Here is a 19,147-nt window from a genome sequence, read left to right as displayed (position 1 = left end):
CTGACTGAAAAAGTTCTTCCTCATCTCCGTTCTAAATGGCCGACCCCTTATTCTTAAACTGTGGCCCCTTGTTCTGGACTCCCCCAACATTGGGAACATGTTTCCTGCCTCTAATGTGTCCAATCCCCTAATTATCTTATATGTTTCAATAAGAACCCCCCTCATCCTTCTAAATTCCAGTGTATACAAGCCCAATCGCTCCAGCCTTTCAACATACGACAGTCCCGCCATTCCGGGAATTAACCTGGTGAACCTACGCTGCACGCCCTCAATAACAAGAATATCCTTCCTCAAATTTGGAGACCAAAACTGCACACAGTACTCCAGGTGCGGTCTCACCAGGGCCCGGTACAACTGTAGAAGGACCTCTTTGCTCCTATACTCAACTCCTCTTGTTATGAAGGCCAACATTCCATTGGCTTTTTTCACTGCCTGCTGTACCTGCATGCTTCCTTTCATTGACTGATGCACTAGGACACCCAGATCTCGTTGAACTCCCCCTCCTCCTAACTTGACACCATTCAGATAATAATCTGCCTTTCTATTCTTACTTCCAAAGTGAATAACCTCACACTTATCTACATTAAACTGCATCTGCCATGTATCCGCCCACTCACACAACCTGTCCAAGTCACCCTGCAACCTTATTGCATCTTCCTCACAATTCACACTACCCCCCAACTTAGCGACACACACACACAGAGTGACACACACACACACACACAGTGACACACACACACACAGAGTGACACACACACACACACACAGAGTGACACACACACACATACACACAGTGACACACACACACAGAGTGACACACACACACAGAGTGAGACACACACACAGAGACACATACACACAGAGTGACACACACAGTGAGACACAGACACACACACACAGTGACACACAGTGATACACACACACACAGTGAGACACGCACACACACACACAGAGTGACACACACAGAGTGACACACACACAGAGTGACACACACACACACACACAGTGACACACACACACACAGAGTGAGACACAGTGACACACACACACACACAGAGTGAGGCACACAGAGTGACACACACACACACACAGAGTGAGACACACAGAGTGACACACACACACAGAGTGACACACACACACAGAGTGACACACACACACACACACAGAGTGACACACACACACACAGAGTGACACACACACACACAGAGTGACACACACACAGAGTAACTCAGCGGGGACACACACACACACACCCCACCCCACACACACACACCCCACACACACAGTGAACCTCCCTCTACACCTCCCGTCACACACACACAGTGACGCTCCCTCTACACCGCCCCGTCACACACACACAGTGAACCTCCCTCTACACCGCCCCGTCACACACACACACACACACACACAGTGACGCTCCCTCTACACCGCCCCGTCACACACACACACACACACACACACACACACACACACACACAGTGACGCTCCCTCTACACCGCCCTGTCACACACACACACCATCCTTCACTTGCCACTTGCCTAATGCCCGGCACTTCACAGGACTTTGGTCGGGACACGCCGCTCTGGACCTGAAAACCAACAGAGGACGGTCAGTTTTTTCACTAGACGGACGTATCTCAAGCTTCACGGTGCCCAGCAACTCTCACCAACTTCTACAGATGCGCCCAAACAGTTTATCGGGAAGTGTCGCAGCACGGTTTGGGAACTCATCAGGAAGGCTGGCTCCGTTGGATTTAGTTTAGTCTAGTTTAGAGATACAGCGCGGAAACAGGCCCTTCGGCCCACCGAGTCCGCGCCAACCAGCGATTCCCGCACACTCATACTATCCCACTAGGGACAATTTACATTTATTAACCTACAAAACCCGCACGTCTTTGGAGTGCGGGAGGAAACCGAAGGTCTCGGAGAAAACCCACGCAGGTCACGGGGAGAACGTACAAACTCCGTACAGACGGTGCCCGCGGTCGGGATGGAACCCGGGTCTCCGGCGCTGCATTCGCTGTAAGGCGGCAACTCTACCGCTGCGCCACCGTGACCGCCCGGAGATGGTCTTGGAGGGGAGGATGCTCCTCAAACTGCAGATTTGGGATAACATGGAACTCAAAACCTACTCCTATTCCCTAGCATTTGAGGCCCTCTGAGGGGGTGCTGTAAACTGTTTATGTATGTGTTGTTAGGTTTGTGAGCTATTGTGTGTTCTTTTTTAGTACCTGAACTGATGTACAGCACTTTGGTCAACGTGGGTTGTGTTTAAATGTGCTATACAAATAAAATTGACTTGACTAGTGTATGAATGGGCACTGGATGGTCGGTGGGCCGAAGGGCCTGTTTCCAAAACTACAAAAGATCACGGTATCCAGTTTAGTTTAGTTTTAGTTTAAAGATATATAGGGCGGAAACAGGCCCTTCGTCCCACCGGGTCCGCACCGACCAGCGATCCCTGCACACTAACACTATCCTACACCCACTAGGGACAATTTTTACATTTACCAAGCCAATTAACCTACAAGGCTGGGTTAGACACAAAATGCTGGAGTAACTCAGCGGGTCAGGCAGCATCTCTGGAGAGAAGGAATGGGTGACGTTTCGGGTCGAGACCCTTCTTCAGACTGAAGGAGGGTCTCAACCTGAAACGTCACCCATTACATCAGTCTGAAGAAGGGTCTCGACCCGAAACGTCACACATTCCTTCTCTCCCGAGATGCTGCCTGACCCGCTGAGTTATTCTCTCCCGAGATGCTGCCTGACCCGCTGAGTTACTCCAGCATTTTGTGTCTACCATTCGATTGAAACCAGCATCATCTGCAGTTTTTTTCCTAACCCACAAACCGGCACGTCTTGGGAGCGTGGGAGGAAACCGAAGATCTCGCAGGGAAAACCCACGCAGGTCACGGGGAGAACGTACGGACGGGATGGAACCCGGGTCTCCGGCGCTGCATTCGCTGTAAGGCAGCAACTCTACCGCCGCGCCACCGTGACCGGTTACCGGTCTCACCTTCTGGGTGTCCCACAGAACTTTGGACAGCGACTTGTCCTCATCATGAAGGTTGTCCATGGGCAAGACAGAGTAGGAGAATGCTGTAAGGCCAAGAGTCAAGGTAAGAGTCAAGAGTGGCCCACATAGGACAAGGACATTGTTACTCACAGCAGCACAACACAATATGGAAACATAGAATAATAATCATCATAATAATAATCATAATAATAATTATAATAATAATAATAATAATAATTATAATAATAATAATTATTATTATTATAATAATAATAATAATAATAATAATAAATAATAATAATAACAATAATAATAAATAATAATAATCATAATAATAATTTTAAAAATAATAACAATAATAATTCTAATTTAAGGAATAATATATAATAATAATAATAAATAATAATAATAATTTAAAGAATAATAAATAATAATAATTAATAATAATAATAAATAATAACAACAATAATAATAATAACAATAAATAATAAAATAATCATTATCATAATAATCATAATAATAACAAATAAAAATAATAATAATATATATTTTTTAAATAATAATAAATAAAAACTAATGTAATAAATAAAAATAATAATAAACAATAAAAATAATAATAAATAAAAATAATTGTAATAAATAACAATAATAATTAAAAATTAAAATTAAAAATAATAATCAAAACAATTGTAAAAAATAAAAATAATAATAGAATTTTTTTAATAATAATAATAATAAATTAAAATTAAAATTAAAAATAAAAATGATAAAAAATAATAACAAATTAAAATAAAATTTAAAAATAATAAATCAATAAATAAGAATGAAGGGGTTACAAAAATCAACAAAAAACAAAATAAAAAAAATAAAAAATTAAAGGCTTTTTAAAAAAGAAATAAATAAAAAATAAAATAAATTAATTTTAAAAATAAAAATAATATAATAAAATTAAAACTATAATAAACATTAAAAAATTAGATAAATAAATAAATAAATAAATAGTGATGATGAAATTAAAAAATAATAATAATAACAATAACAAAACAATAACAATAACAATAACAATAGCCTGGTCACTGTGGGGAAGAAGCTGTTCCTGAACCTGGACGTTACAGTTTTCAGGCTCCTGCACCTTCTTCCCGATGGCAGTGGTGAGGTGAGAGTGTGGGTCAGGGAGAGTGTGGGTCAGGGAGAGTGTGGGTCAGGGAGAGTGTGGGTCAGGGTGGTGTGGGTCAGGGTGGTGTGGGTCAGGGTGGTGTGGGTCAGTGAGAGTGTGGGTCAGTGAGAGTGTGGGTCAGTGAGAGTGTGGGTCAGGGTGGTGTGGGTCAGGGTGGTGTGGGTCAGGGTGGTGTGGGTCAGTGAGAGTGTGGGTCAGTGAGAGTGTGGTCAGGGTGGTGTGGGTCAGGGAGAGTGTGGGTCAGTAAGAGTGTGGGTCAGTAAGAGTGTGGGTCAGTGAGAGTGTGGGTCAGTGAGAGTGTGGGTCAGTGAGAGTGTGGGTCAGGGTGGTGTGGGTCAGTGAGAGTGTGGGTCAGTGAGAGTGTGGGTCAGTGAGAGTGTGGGTCAGTGAGAGTGTGGGTCAGGGAGAGTGTGGGTCAGGGAGAGTGTGGGTCAGGGAGAGTGTGGGTCAGGGTGGTGTGGGTCAGTGAGAGTGTGGTCAGGGTGGTGTGGCCAGGGTGGTGTGGGTCAGTGAGAGTGTGGGTCAGGGTGGTGTGGGTCAGTGAGAGTGTGGCCAGGGTGGTGTGGGTCAGTGAGAGTGTGGGTCAGAGAGTGTGGGTCAGTGAGAGTGTGGGTCAGGGTGGTGTGGGTCAGTGAGAGTGTGGTCAGGGTGGTGTGGGTCACTGAGAGTGTGGGTCAGTGAGAGTGTGGGTCAGGGTGGTGTGGGTCAGTGAGAGTGTGGGTCAGGGTGGTGTGGGTCAGTGAGAGTGTGGGTCAGTGAGAGTGTGGGTCAGGGAGAGTGTGGGTCAGTGAGAGTGTGGGTCAGTGAGAGTGTGGGTCAGGGAGAGTGTGGGTCAGTGAGAGTGTGGGTCAGGGAGAGTGTGGGTCAGTGAGAGTGTGGCCAGGGTGGTGTTGGTCAGTGAGAGTGTGGGTCAGTGAGAGTGTGGCCAGGGTGGTGTGGGTCAGTGAGAGTGTGGGTCAGTGAGAGTGTGGGTCAGTGAGAGTGTGGGTCAGGGTGGTGTGGGTCAGTGAGAGTGTGGGTCAGGGTGGTGTGGGTCAGTGAGAGTGTGGGTCAGGGTGGTGTGGGTCAGGGTGGTGTGGGTCAGTGAGAGTGTGGGTCAGTGAGAGTGTGGGTCAGTGAGAGTGTGGGTCAGGGTGGTGTGGGTCAGTGAGAGTGTGGGTCAGGGTGGTGTGGGTCAGTGAGAGTGTGGGTCAGGGTGGTGTGGGTCAGTGAGAGTGTGGGTCAGTGAGAGTGTGGGTCAGTGAGAGTGTGGGTCAGGGTGGTGTGGGTCACTGAGAGTGTGGGTCAGTGAGAGTGTGGGTCAGGGTGGTGTGGGTCAGTGAGAGTGTGGGTCAGGGTGGTGTGGGTCAGTGAGAGTGTGGGTCAGTGAGAGTGTGGGTCAGGGAGAGTGTGGGTCAGTGAGAGTGTGGGTCAGTGAGAGTGTGGGTCAGGGAGAGTGTGGGTCAGTGAGAGTGTGGGTCAGGGAGAGTGTGGGTCAGTGAGAGTGTGGCCAGGGTGGTGTGGGTCAGTGAGAGTGTGGGTCAGTGAGAGTGTGGCCAGGGTGGTGTGGGTCAGTGAGAGTGTGGGTCAGTGAGAGTGTGGGTCAGTGAGAGTGTGGGTCAGGGTGGTGTGGGTCAGTGAGAGTGTGGGTCAGGGTGGTGTGGGTCAGTGAGAGTGTGGGTCAGGGTGGTGTGGGTCAGTGAGAGTGTGGGTCAGTGAGAGTGTGGGTCAGTGAGAGTGTGGGTCAGGGTGGTGTGGGTCAGTGAGAGTGTGGGTCAGGGTGGTGTGGGTCAGTGAGAGTGTGGGTCAGGGTGGTGTGGGTCAGTGAGAGTGTGGGTCAGTGAGAGTGTGGGTCAGTGAGAGTGTGGGTCAGGGTGGTGTGGGTCAGTGAGAGTGTGGGTCAGTGAGAGTGTGGGCCAGGGTGGTGTGGGTCAGTGAGAGTGTGGGTCAGGGTGGTGTGGGTCAGTGAGAGTGTGGGTCAGTGAGAGTGTGGGTCAGTGAGAGTGTGGGTCAGTGAGAGTGTGGGTCAGTGAGAGTGTGGGTCAGGGAGAGTGTGGGTCAGTGCGAGTGTGGGTCAGTGAGAGTGTGGCCAGGGTGGTGTGGGTCAGTGAGAGTGTGGGTCAGGGTGGTGTGGGTCAGTGAGAGTGTGGGTCAGTGAGAGCGTGGGTCAGGGTGAGTGTGGTCAGGGTGGTGTGGGTCAGGGAGAGTGTGGGTCAGGGAGAGTGTGGCCAGGGTGGTGTGGGTCAGGGTGAGTGTGGTCAGGGTGGTGTGGGTCAGGGAGAGTGTGGGTCAGGGTGGTGTGGGTCAGTGAGAGTGTGGGTCAGGGTAGTGTGGGTCAGTGAGAGTGTGGGTCAGGGAGAGTGTGGGTCAGTGAGAGTGTGGGTCAGTGAGTGTTGGTCAGTGAGAGTGTGGGTCAGGGTGGTGTGGGTCAGTGAGAGTGTGGGTCAGGGTGGTGTGGGTCAGAGAGAGTGTGGGTCAGGGTGGTGTGGGTCAGTGAGAGTGTGGGTCAGAGAGTGTGGGTCAGGGTGGTGTGGGTCAGGGTGGTGTGGGTCAGTGAGAGTGTGGGTCAGTGAGAGTGTGGGTCAGTGAGAGTGTGGGTCAGGGTGGTGTGGGTCAGTGAGAGTGTGGTCAGGGTGGTGTGGGTCAGTGAGAGTGTGGGTCAGTGAGAGTGTGGGTCAGGGTGGTGTGGGTCAGTGAGAGTGTGGGTCAGGGTGGTGTGGATCAGTGAGAGTGTGGGTCAGTGAGAGTGTGGCCAGGGTGGTGTGGGTCAGTGAGAGTGTGGGTCAGTGAGAGTGTGGGTCAGTGAGAGAGTGGGTCAGTGAGAGTGTGGGTCAGGGTGGTGTGGGTCAGGGTGGTGTGGGTCAGTGAGAGTGTGGGTCAGTGAGAGTGTGGGTCAGGGTGGTGTGGGTCAGTGAGAGTGTGGGTCAGTGAGAGTGTGGGTCAGGGTGGTGTGGGTCAGGGTGGTGTGGGTCAGTGAGAGTGTGGGTCAGAGAGTGTGGGTCAGTGAGAGTGTGGGTCAGGGTGGTGTGGGTCAGTGAGAGTGTGGTCAGGGTGGTGTGGGTCAGTGAGAGTGTGGGTCAGGGTGGTGTGGGTCAGTGAGAGTGTGGGTCAGGGTGAGTGTGGTCAGGGTGGTGTGGGTCAGTGAGAGTGTGGGTCAGGGTGGTGTGGGTCAGGGAGAGTGTGGGTCAGGGTGGTGTGGGTCAGGGAGAGTGTGGGTCAGGGTGGTGTGGGTCAGGGAGAGTGTGGGTCAGTGAGAGTGTGGGTCAGTGAGTGTTGGTCAGTGAGAGTGTGGGTCAGGGTGGTGTGGGTCAGTGAGAGTGTGGGTCAGGGTGGTGTGGGTCAGTGAGAGTGTGGGTCAGTGAGAGTGTGGGTCAGTGAGAGTGTGGGTCAGGGAGAGTGTGGGTCAGTGAGAGTGTGGGTCAGTGAGTGTTGGTCAGTGAGAGTGTGGGTCAGGGTGGTGTGGGTCAGTGAGAGTGTGGGTCAGGGTGGTGTGGGTCAGAGAGAGTGTGGGTCAGGGTGGTGTGGGTCAGTGAGAGTGTGGGTCAGAGAGTGTGGGTAAGGGAGGTGTGGGTCAGTGAGAGTGTGGGTCAGTGAGAGTGTGGGTCAGTGAGAGTGTGGGTCAGTGAGAGTGTGGGTCAGGGTGGTGTGGGTCAGTGAGAGTGTGGTCAGGGTGGTGTGGGTCAGTGAGAGTGTGGGACAGTGAGAGTGTGGGTCAGGGTGGTGTGGGTCAGTGAGAGTGTGGGTCAGTGAGAGTGTGGGTCAGGGTGGTGTGGATCAGTGAGAGTGTGGGTCAGTGAGAGTGTGGCCAGGGTGGTGTGGGTCAGTGAGAGTGTGGCCAGGGTGGTGTGGGTCAGTGAGAGTGTGGGTCAGTGAGAGTGTGGGTCAGTGAGAGTGTGGGTCAGGGTGGTGTGGGTCAGTGAGAGTGTGGGTCAGTGAGAGTGTGGGTCAGGGTAGTGTGGGTCAGGGTGGTGTGGGTCAGTGAGAGTGTGGGTCAGTGAGAGTGTGCTCAGGGTGGTGTGGGTCAGTGAGAGTGTGGGTCAGTGAGAATGTGGGTCAGGGTGGTGTGGGTCAGGGTGGTGTGGGTCAGTGAGAGTGTGGGTCAGTGAGTGTGGGTCAGGGTGGTGTGGGTCAGTGAGAGTGTGGGTCAGGGTGGTGTGGGTCAGAGAGAGTGTGGGTCAGGGTGGTGTGGGTCAGTGAGAGTGTGGGTCAGAGAGTGTGGGTAAGGGAGGTGTGGGTCAGTGAGAGTGTGGGTCAGTGAGAGTGTGGGTCAGTGAGAGTGTGGGTCAGTGAGAGTGTGGGTCAGGGTGGTGTGGGTCAGTGAGAGTGTGGTCAGGGTGGTGTGGGTCAGTGAGAGTGTGGGACAGTGAGAGTGTGGGTCAGGGTGGTGTGGGTCAGTGAGAGTGTGGGTCAGTGAGAGTGTGGGTCAGGGTGGTGTGGATCAGTGAGAGTGTGGGTCAGTGAGAGTGTGGCCAGGGTGGTGTGGGTCAGTGAGAGTGTGGCCAGGGTGGTGTGGGTCAGTGAGAGTGTGGGTCAGTGAGAGTGTGGGTCAGTGAGAGTGTGGGTCAGGGTGGTGTGGGTCAGTGAGAGTGTGGGTCAGTGAGAGTGTGGGTCAGGGTAGTGTGGGTCAGGGTGGTGTGGGTCAGTGAGAGTGTGGGTCAGTGAGAGTGTGCTCAGGGTGGTGTGGGTCAGTGAGAGTGTGGGTCAGTGAGAATGTGGGTCAGGGTGGTGTGGGTCAGGGTGGTGTGGGTCAGTGAGAGTGTGGGTCAGTGAGTGTGGGTCAGTGAGAGTGTGGGTCAGGGTGGTGTGGGTCAGTGAGAGTGTGGTCAGGGTGGTGTGGGTCAGTGAGAGTGTGGGTCAGTGAGAGTGTGGGTCAGGGTGGTGTGGGTCAGTGAGAGTGTGGGTCAGTGAGAGTGTGGGTCAGGGAGAGTGTGGTCAGGGTGGTGTGGGTCAGGGTGGTGTGGGTCAGGGTGGTGTGGGTCAGGGTGGTGTGGGTCAGGGTGGTGTGGGTCAGTGAGTGTTGGTCAGTGAGAGTGTGGGTCAGGGTGGTGTGGGTCAGGGTGGTGTGGGTCAGTGAGAGTGTGGGTCAGTGAGAGTGTGGGTCAGGGTGGTGTGGGTCAGTGAGAGTGTGGGTCAGTGAGAGTGTGGGTCAGGGAGAGTGTGGTCAGGGTGGTGTGGGTCAGGGTGGTGTGGGTCAGGGTGGTGTGGGTCAGGGTGGTGTGGGTCAGGGTGGTGTGGGTCAGTGAGTGTTGGTCAGTGAGAGTGTGGGTCAGGGTGGTGTGGGTCAGGGTGGTGTGGATCAGTGAGAGTGTGGGTCAGTGAGAGTGTGGGTCAGGGTGGTGTGGGTCAGTGAGAGTGTGGGTCAGTGAGAGTGTGGCCAGGGTGGTGTGGGTCAGGGTGGTGTGGGTCAGTGAGAGTGTGGGTCAGTGAGAGTGTGGCCAGGGTGGTGTGGGTCAGTGAGAGTGTGGCCAGGGTGGTGTGGGTCAGTGAGAGTGTGGGTCAGTGAGAGTGTGGGTCAGTGAGAGTGTGGGTCAGTGAGAGTGTGGGTCAGGGTGATGTGGGTCAGTGAGAGTGTGGGTCAGTGAGAGTGTGGGTCAGGGTGGTGTGGGTCAGGGTGGTGTGGGTCAGTGAGAGTGTGGGTCAGAGAGTGTGGGTCAGTGAGAGTGTGGTCAGGGTGGTGTGGGTCAGTGAGAGTGTGGGTCAGTGAGAGTGTGGGTCAGATAGTGTGGGTCAGTGAGAGTGTGGTCAGGGTGGTGTGGGTCAGTGAGAGTGTGGGTCAGTGAGAGTGCGTGTCAGTGAGAGTGTGGGTCAGGGTGGTGTGGGTCAGTGAGAGTGTGGTCAGGGTGGTGTGGGTCAGTGAGAGTGTGGGTTAGTGAGAGTGTGGGTCTGTGAGAGTGTGGGTCAGTGAGAGTGTGGGTCAGGGTAGTGTGGGTCAGGGTGGTGTAGGTCAGTGAGAGTGTGGGTCAGTGAGAGTGTGGGTCAGGGTGGTGTGGGTCAGTGAGAGTGTGGGTCAGTGAGAGTGTGGGTCAGGGTAGTGTGGGTCAGTGAGAGTGTGGGTCAGTGAGAGTGTGGGTCAGTGAGAGTGTGGTCAGGGTGGTGTGGGTCAGGGTGGTGTGGGTCAGAGAGAGTGTGGGTCAGGGTGGTGTGGGTCAGGGTGGTGTGGGTCAGGGTGGTGTGGGTCAGGGTGGTGTGGGTCAGGGTGGTGTGGGTCAGTGAGAGTGTGGGTCAGTGAGAGTGTGGTCAGGGTGGTGTGGGTCAGGGTGGTGTGGGTCAGTGAGAGTGTGGGTCAGGGTGGTGTGGGTCAGGGTGGTGTGGGTCAGTGAGAGTGTGGGTCAGGGTGGTGTGGGTCAGTGAGAGTGTGGGTCAGTGAGTGTGGGTCAGTGAGAGTGTGGGTCAGGGTGGTGTGGGTCAGTGAGAGTGTGGGTCAGTGAGAGTGTGGGTCAGGGTAGTGTGGGTCAGTGAGAGTGTGGGTCAGTGAGAGTGTGGCCAGGGTGGTGTGGGTTAGTGAGAGTGTGGCCAGGGTGGTGTGGGTTAGTGAGAGTGTGGCCAGGGTGGTGTGGGTCAGTGAGAGTGTGGCCAGGGCGGTGTGGGTCAGTGAGAGTGTGGCCAGGGTGGAGTGGGTTAGTGAGAGTGTGGCCAGGGTGGTGTGGGTCAGTGAGAGTGTGGCCAGGGTGGTGTGGGTCAGTGAGAGTGTGGGTCAGTGAGAGTGTGGCCAGGGTGGTGTGGGTCAGTGAGAGTGTGGGTCAGTGAGAGTGTGGCCAGGGTGGTGTGGGTCAGTGAGAGTGTGGCCAGGGTGGAGTGGGTTAGTGAGAGTGTGGCCAGGGTGGTGTGGGTCAGTGAGAGTGTGGCCAGGGTGGTGTGGGTCAGTGAGAGTGTTGGTCAGTGAGAGTGTGGGTCAGTGAGAGTGTGGCCAGGGTGGTGTGGGTCAGTGAGAGTGTGGGTCAGTGAGAGTGTGGCCAGGGTGGTGTGGGTCAGTGAGAGTGTGGTCAGGGTGGTGTGGGTTAGTGAGAGTGTGGTCAGGGTGGTGTGGGTCAGGGTGGTGTGGGTCAGTGAGAGTGTGGCCAGGGTGGTGTGGGTCAGTGAGAGTGTGGTCAGGGTGGTGTGGGTCAGTGAGAGTGTGGGTCAGGGTGGTGTGGATCAGTGAGAGTGTGGCCAGGGTGGTGTGGGTCAGTGAGAGTGTGGGTCAGTGAGAGTGTGGCCAGGGTGGTGTGGATCAGTGAGAGTGTGGTCAGGGTGGTGTGGGTCAGTGAGAGTGTGGGTCAGTGAGAGTGTGGGTCAGTGAGAGTGTGGGTCAGTGAGAGTGTGGGTCAGTGAGAGTGTGGGTCAGTGTAGTGTGGATCAGTGAGAGTGTGGGTCAGTGAGAGTGTGGGTCAGTGAGAGTGTGAGTCAGTGAGAGTGTGGGTCAGTGAGAGTGTGGGTCAGTGTAGTGTGGATCAGTGAGAGTGTGGCCAGGGTGGTGTGGGTCAGTGTAGTGTGGGTCAGTGAGAGTGTGGCCAGGGTGGTGTGGGTCTCTGACGATGCCGGCTGCCTTTTTGAAGCATCGAATACAACAGCTGGAGCTGCAAATTCACCCTTAGGCCTAGATAGAGATAGAGAGGATGTGGAGAGGTTTCCACTAGTGGGAGAGTCAAGGACCAGAGGGCACGGCCTCAGAATTAAAGGGCGTTCCTTTAGGAAGGAGACGAGGAGGAGTTTCTTTAGTCAGAGGGCGGTGAATCTGTGGGATTCTTTGCCACAGACGGCGGTGGAGGCCAAGTTGAAGGATATCATTGAAGTAGAGATATGTAGATAGATTTTTCATCAGTGCGGGTGTCAGGGGTTACGAGGAGAAGGCAGGAGAATGGGGTTGGGAGGGACAGATAGATCAGCCATGATTGAATGGCGGAGTGGACTTGATGGGCCGAATGGCCTAATTCTGCCCCTATTACTTATGACCTTACCTCTCCTATCCATGCACCCGTCCAAAAGTCTTTACACGTTCAGGAATCTGAGGGTTAACTTTTCCACACAGAGGGTGGTGGGTGTATGGAACGAGCTGCCGGAGCAGGTAGTTGAGGCTGGGACTATCCCATCGTTTAAGCAACAGTTGGACAGGTACATGGATAGGACAGGTTTGGAGGGATATGGACCAAACGCGGGCAGGTGGGACTAGTGTAGATGGGGCATGTTGGTCGGTGTGGGCAGGTGGGACTAGTGTAGATGGGGCATGTTGGTCGGTGTGGACAAAGGTGGGACTAGTGTAGATGGGGCATGTTGGCCGGTGTGGGCAGGTGGGACTAGTGTAGATGGGGCATGTTGGCCGGTGTGGGCAGGTGGGACTAGTGTAGATGGGGCATGTTGGCCGGTGTGGGCAGGTGGGACTAGTGTAGATGGGACATGTTGGCCGGTGTGGGCGAGTTGGGCCGAAGGGCCTGTTCCCACACTGTATCACTCTATGATTCTAGGAGGAGAGAGGGGGGGTGTGGGGGGTGTTTCTGTTAGGATTACAAGCCGCTAACCTTTCTCATACACTCACCTTTACCCAGACTGTCCAAGTCTCCATCCATCAAACCTGCACAAAACAAAATGGCAAACTGCAGTGAAATGGTATTATAATGTTGCACACCTCAGGAAAGGCCCCCAAATGTTCCATCGCTCCTCATCCAGCTAGCTCCACTCCCCTGCATCAACTTATTTAACCCTGGGACAGAATAGGGTTGCCAACTGTCCCGTATTAGCCAGGACATCCCGTATATTGGGCTAAATTGGTTTATACAGGGTAATATACCCCGTATATTGGGCTAAATTGTACCTGTAGGCCCGGACACTGTAGGCACGGACACTGTAGGCCCAGGGTCTGCTGTAGGCCCGGACGCTGTAGGCCCAGGGTCTGCTGTAGGCCCGGACGATGTAGGCCCGGGGGCTGCTGTAGGCCCGGACGCTGTAGGCCCAGGGTCTGCTGTAGGCCCAGACAGTGTAGGCCCGGGGGCTGCTGTAAGCCCGGATGGTGTAGGCCCGGGGGCTGCTGTAGGCCTGGACCGTGTAGGCCCGGACGGACACTGTAGGCCCGAGGCCTGCTGTAGGCCCGGACGCTGTAGGTCCGGATGCCGCCTAATGGAGGTTGCGTCTGTGTGAGTGTGCATGTGTGTGTGTGTGGGGTGTGTGTGACGGGACATTCCCCTTCCCTCCCCAGCAGATACTCACCGCTCTTCTTGCTCTGCCCCAGGGGGGTGGGCCCGGCGCTGGGGAAGGGGGCTGCCGCGCTGGGGTGGGTCACGCTGGTGTGCAGCGCAGAGTCCGAGTTGGTCCTGTACGGAGAGAGGCAGAGAGAGAGAGAGAGGGGGGAGAGAGAGAGAGAGGGAGGGAGGCAGAGAGAGGCAGTGGGAGAGAGTGTGTCAGTCAGAGACCCACAGGGGGGCAGGAGAAGAGGGGAGGGAAGCGAAGGACTAGGGGGTAGGAGAGGGAGAGGGCGATGGGGAGAGGGGGGATGGGGAGAGGGGGGATGAGGGGAGGGGACAGTGGATGAGTGGAGGGGGGAACAGGATGAGGGAAGTGGTTGGGGAGGGAGAGGGGAATGGCGGGAGAGGGGAATGGAGGGAGGGAGAAATGGAGGGAGAGGGGAATGAGGGAGAGGGGAATGAGGGAGAGGGGAATGAGGGACGGTGGAGAGGGATGGAGGGAGGGGGTTTAGTGGAGGGGGGGACAGGCAATGATGGGGGGGAGGTAGGGGTGTACCAGCTCTGGCACTGGCACAGTTCAGACTGCAGGGCACGGGGGCAGGGCAGGGCACGGGGCTCAGGGGCAGGGGGTTCGGAGGCAGTAAACTCACCGGCTGAGGGCCGACATCAGGCCGAAGCGGTTTCCCTTCTCCGCGGGGAAGTTGCACCAGGGTAGAGCGTTCCTGCAGAGAGAGGGGGGGAGGGTCAACGCAGGTCAGAGGGGGGGGGGGAGAGAGAGTCAAGAGAGAGTGACAAGAGAGAGAGACAAGAGAGAGAGACGGTGAGAGAGAGACGGGGAGAGAGACGGAGAGAGAGAGACGGAGAGAGAGTGACGGGGAGAGAGAGACGGGGAGAGAGAGAGAGAGAGAGAGAGAGAGACGGGGAGAGAGAGACGGGGAGAGAGAGACGGGGAGAGAGAGAGGGAGAGAGAGAGACGGGGAGAGAGAGACGGAGAGAGAGAGACGGAGAGAGAGAGACGGAGAGAGAGAGACGGAGAGAGAGAGACGGAGAGAGAGAGAGGGAGAGAGAGACGGGGAGAGAGAGAGAGACGGGGAGAGAGAGAGAGACGGGGAGAGAGAGAGACGGGGAGAGAGAGAGACGGGGAGAGAGTGAGACGGGGGGAGAGAGAGACGGGGAGAGAGAGAGACAGAGAGACGGAGACACAGAGAGAGAGAGCAGAGAGATGACGTGCCCGTGTTGCTGGGCATGGTTAAGGATGGGGTGAGGGTGGGGTGGGTGTGGGTGCCTTTACCTTCTCCAGCTGCTGTCAGGGGGGAGTGGGAGGTAGGCAGAGCTGTACGGTGAGCTGTCCACGTGGGGGCCACAAGTCAAGGAACTCACGGAGATCAGCTCCCAGCGTTGGGAGCAGCAGAAACCCGGAGCGGGGGGGAGGAAAGCACAGACACATGACACCGCCCGGGTGAGTCAGGATCAGGGGCGTGGGGAGACGGGAGAGCGGCTTGGGGAGAGGGGAGTCGGCACGACTCGTCAAACACAAGGGGTCTGTATGCATGCGTGCATCCATGTGTGTGTGTGTGTGTGTGCTTGCGACTGTGTGTCTTCCTGTGTGTGTGTATGTCTCCCTCTGTGATTGTTCCTGTGTGTTTCAGTGCGTGTGTGTCCGTGTGTGAATGCATGTGACCGCGTGCGTGTGTGTGCGCATGTGTGTCTCCCAGCATGTTTCTGTGTGTGTGACCCTGTGTGTGTGTGTGTGTGTGTGTGTGTGAGTGCGAGTGAGTGAATGAGCAAGTGAATGAGTGATTGTGTGAGTGTGCAAGTGTGAGTGTGAATGTGTGTGAGTGAAAGTATGAATGTGTGTGTGTGTGTGTGTGACCCTGTGTGTGTGAGAGAGTATGAGTATGTGAGTGTGTGTGTGTGAGCGTGTGTGTGTGAGTATGTGTGTGTGTGTGAGAGAGTGTGCGCGTATGTGTGTGAGTGAGAGTAAGTGAGTGTGTGTGAGTGTGTGAGTATGTGTGTGTGTGTGTGTGTGAGAGTGTGAGTATGTGTGTGAGTGTGTGTGTGTGTGTGAGAGTATGTGTGTGTGAGAGTGTGTGTATGTAAGAGAGAGTGAGTGTGTGAGTGTGTGTGTGAGCGTGTGTGTGTGTGAGAGAGTGAGAGTAAGTGAGTGTGTGAGTGTGAGAGTGTGTGTGTGTGTGTGTAAGAGAGAGAGTGTGAGTGAGTGTGTGAGTGTGTGTGAGAGAGTATGTGTGTGTGAGTGTGTGTGTGTGTGAGAGGGCGAGTATGTGTGTGAGAGTGTGTGTGAGAGAGTGAGTGTGTAAGAGAGAGTGAGTGTGTGAGTATGTGAGTGTGTGTGTGTGTGAGAGAGAGTGAGTATGTGTGTGAGAGTATGTGTGTGAGAGTATGTGAGTATGTGTGAGAGAGAGAGTGTGTGTAAGTGAGTGTGTGTGAGAATATGTGCGTGTGTGAGTGTGAGTGTGTGTGTGCGTGTGTTTGCCTGCGTGTCCGTACGAAGGCTGAAGGTGGCGGGGTGGGTGAGGAGAGGGATGACGTTTCGGTTCGGGACCCTTCGCAACGCACCCCATTCCTTCCCTCCAGAGACGCTGCCGGACCCCCGAGTCCCCCCCAGCACGTTGTGTCTGTCTCTGGTTTAAGGCAGCGCCTGCAGTCCCTTCCTGCACTGAAGGCCGACTGTGAAAGGATATCTGCCGTCGGTGGGGGGAGGTCAGGCGTGCGATCTGCACCCTCTCCACCAGCCCGTGGTGCCTCGTCCCTCGGTTTGAGTCCAGCCCCGAGCTGAAGGGATCCTGCGGGTGACGTCAGACAGAGTGTCAATGGCAGCCTCGATCCCCCCCCCTCCCCCTCCCCCTCCCCACCACCGACCACAAACCCCCCTCAGCACGGAAACAGGCCCTTCGGCCCACCGAGTCCGCGCCGACCAGCGATCCCCGCACTCTAACGTCCGGCACGGCGGTGGAGTTGCTGCCTTACAGCGCCAGAGACCCGGGTTCGAGCCTGACCACTGTACGTTCTCCCCGTGACCTGCGTGGGTTTTCTCCGGGTGCTCCGGTTTCCTCCCACACTCCAAAGACGTGTAGGTTAATGGGCTTGGTGTGAGTGTAAATTGTCCCCAGTGTGTGTGTGTGTGTGTGGGGTAGTGTTAGTGCGCGGGGATCGCTGGTCGGCACGGACCCGGTGGGCCGAAGGGCCTGTTTCCGCGCTGTATCTCTAAATTAACTAACACTATCCTACGCGCGCTGGGGACACTTGGGATCAAAGATACTAGAGGAGCAGGATGGACCACTCCGTCGAAATTGCCTGTACTGAAGTGTAGTACCCAAAGGAGCGTGACGTCCGCCATTTTAGTAAGCAAAAATCCGCCATTTTAGTAAGCGAAACCCGCCGTTCACTCGGCCTCTCAGTGTAATCAGCGTTGTGGGGGAACAGTGTGTGTGATGATACCATTAAAATGCAGAATATATCTCATCCATCAATTCACAGATCTTTGTTATTTTTCTTTTTAAATGTTTCTGCACGTTTCTGCCTACTAAAATGGCGCCGTGACGTACCACGGTTTTTAGGGTCGAGTGGTCCATCTTGTTCCTCTAGTATCTTTGGGATCTGCCCGGGCACCCCCCCCCCTCCGGGTTCACCAGCTCAAACAACCCACCCACACACACCCACTCCCCACAACCCCTGCCCTCTCCCCACCCCTCCCCACCCTCCCCTCCCCACCCCCCAATACCCTCCCCTCCCCACATTCGGCCCTTCTAGCCTGTACGCACCACCATTCACTGTGATCATGGCTGATCATCCACAATCAGTAACCCGTGCCTGCCTTCTCCCCATATCCCTTGATTCCACCAGACCCTAGAGCTCTATCTGAATTTCTCTTAAACCCATCCAGTGAATTGGAGAATATATCTCATCCATCAATTCACAGATGTTTGTTATTATTTTTTTTTTCCCTGCCCTCTCCCCACCCCTCCCACATACCCTCCCCACCCCCCCATACCCTCCCCTCCCCACCCCCCGCTGCCACATACGCTCCCCACCCTCCCCACATTCGGCCCTTCTAGCCTGTACGCACCGCCATTCATTGTGATCATGGCTGATCATCCACAATCATTACCCCGTGCCTGCCTTCTCCCCATACCCCTTGATTCCACTACCCCCTAGAGCTCTATCTAACTCTCTCTTAAACCCATCCAGTGAATTGGAGAATATATCTCATCTATCAATTCACAGATCTTTGTTATTTTTCTTTTTAAATGATTCTGCACGTTTCTGCCTACTAAAATGGCCGCCGTGACGTACTACGGTTGTTAGGGTCGAGCGGGGCTATCTTTGCTTGGGACACTGGGGACGGGCGCTGAACCGCGCGTTACCTGGAAGTCGGCGGCGTAGCTGGAGATGGCGTTAACGTTGGGCAGAGAGCCACCGTAGTACTGCCCCCGCGTCTGCGACAAACGTAGCTGTTGGACCTTCTGGCCCTGTAACTGGGGGCAGGAGAGATTCACAGCGTTAACCTGGGTGGGCACGCACACACACACACACACACAGAGGCACAGGCGAACACACACATATACGCACACACACACACACACACAGGCGCACACACACAGACAGAGGCACAAGCAAACACACACACACATATACGCACAGACACACACACACTAACACACAGGTGCACACACACACACACACACACACACACAGAGGCACAGGCGAACACATATACGCACAGACACACACACACTAACACACAGGTGCGCACACACACAGACAGAGGCACAAGCAAACACACACACACACATATACGCACACAGACACACACACACTAACACACAGGTGCACACACACACAGAGGCACAGGCGAACACATATACGCACAGACACACACACTAACACACAGGTGCACACACACACACACACACAGAGGCACAGGCGAACACACACACACATATACACACACAGACACACACACACTAACACACAGGCGAACACACACACACACAGGCGAACACACACACACATATACGCACAGACACACACACAGAGGCACAGGCGAACACACACACACATATACACACACTAACACACAGGTGCACACACACACACACAGAGGCACAGGCGAACACACACACACACATATACGCACACAGACACACACACTAACACACAGGTGCACACACACACACAGAGACACAGGCGAACACACACACATATACGCACACACACACACACACAGAGGCACAGGCGAAAGCACACACGTATACGCACACACACACACACACAGGCACAGGAGAACACTGACACACACACTAACACATAGGTGCACACACACACACATATACGCAGACACACACTAACACACAGGTGCACACACAGCACAGGAGAACACACACACACATATACGCACACAGACACACACACACAGAGGCACAGGCGAACACACACACATATACGCACACAGACACACACACACACACAGAGGCACAGGAGAACACACACACATATACGCGCACAGACACACACAGTAACACACAGACACACACAGAGGCACAAGCAAACACACACACATATACGCAGACACACACTAACACACAGGTGCACACACACACACACACACACAGAGGCATAGGTGAACACACACACATATACGCACACAGACACACTAACACACAGGAGAACACACACACACACACACAGAGGCACAGGCGAACACACACATATATACGCACACAGACACACACACTAACACACAGGTGCACACACACACACACACACAGAGGCACAAGCAAACACACACACAACACACATA

The 19,147-nt window shown here is 54.2% G+C and overlaps 1 protein-coding gene across 1 annotated transcript in view; it reads right to left on the bottom strand.

The window, feature by feature from the left end:
• The window catches only part of LOC144612353 (CREB-regulated transcription coactivator 2-like), a 30,943-nt gene that overhangs the window by 7,902 nt on the left and 3,894 nt on the right, over nt 1-19,147 (bottom strand). The window contains exons 2-9 of the mRNA XM_078431928.1: nt 17,712-17,822; nt 16,029-16,130; nt 14,618-14,679; nt 13,977-14,048; nt 13,352-13,455; nt 12,684-12,719; nt 3,016-3,098; nt 1,518-1,588 (exon numbers count right to left, since the gene is read on the bottom strand). Of these exons, the coding sequence (XP_078288054.1) occupies nt 1,518-1,588; nt 3,016-3,098; nt 12,684-12,719; nt 13,352-13,455; nt 13,977-14,048; nt 14,618-14,679; nt 16,029-16,130; nt 17,712-17,822 (641 nt within the window). The remainder of the gene's footprint in view (nt 1-1,517; nt 1,589-3,015; nt 3,099-12,683; nt 12,720-13,351; nt 13,456-13,976; nt 14,049-14,617; nt 14,680-16,028; nt 16,131-17,711; nt 17,823-19,147) is intronic.

This window comes from Rhinoraja longicauda, chromosome 44 (genome assembly GCF_053455715.1).
Source record: "Rhinoraja longicauda isolate Sanriku21f chromosome 44, sRhiLon1.1, whole genome shotgun sequence".
Taxonomy (NCBI): domain Eukaryota; kingdom Metazoa; phylum Chordata; class Chondrichthyes; order Rajiformes; family Arhynchobatidae; genus Rhinoraja; species Rhinoraja longicauda.
The sequence above is the reverse complement of the archived record's forward strand: the minus strand, read 5'-3'. Positions and strand labels throughout refer to the sequence as shown.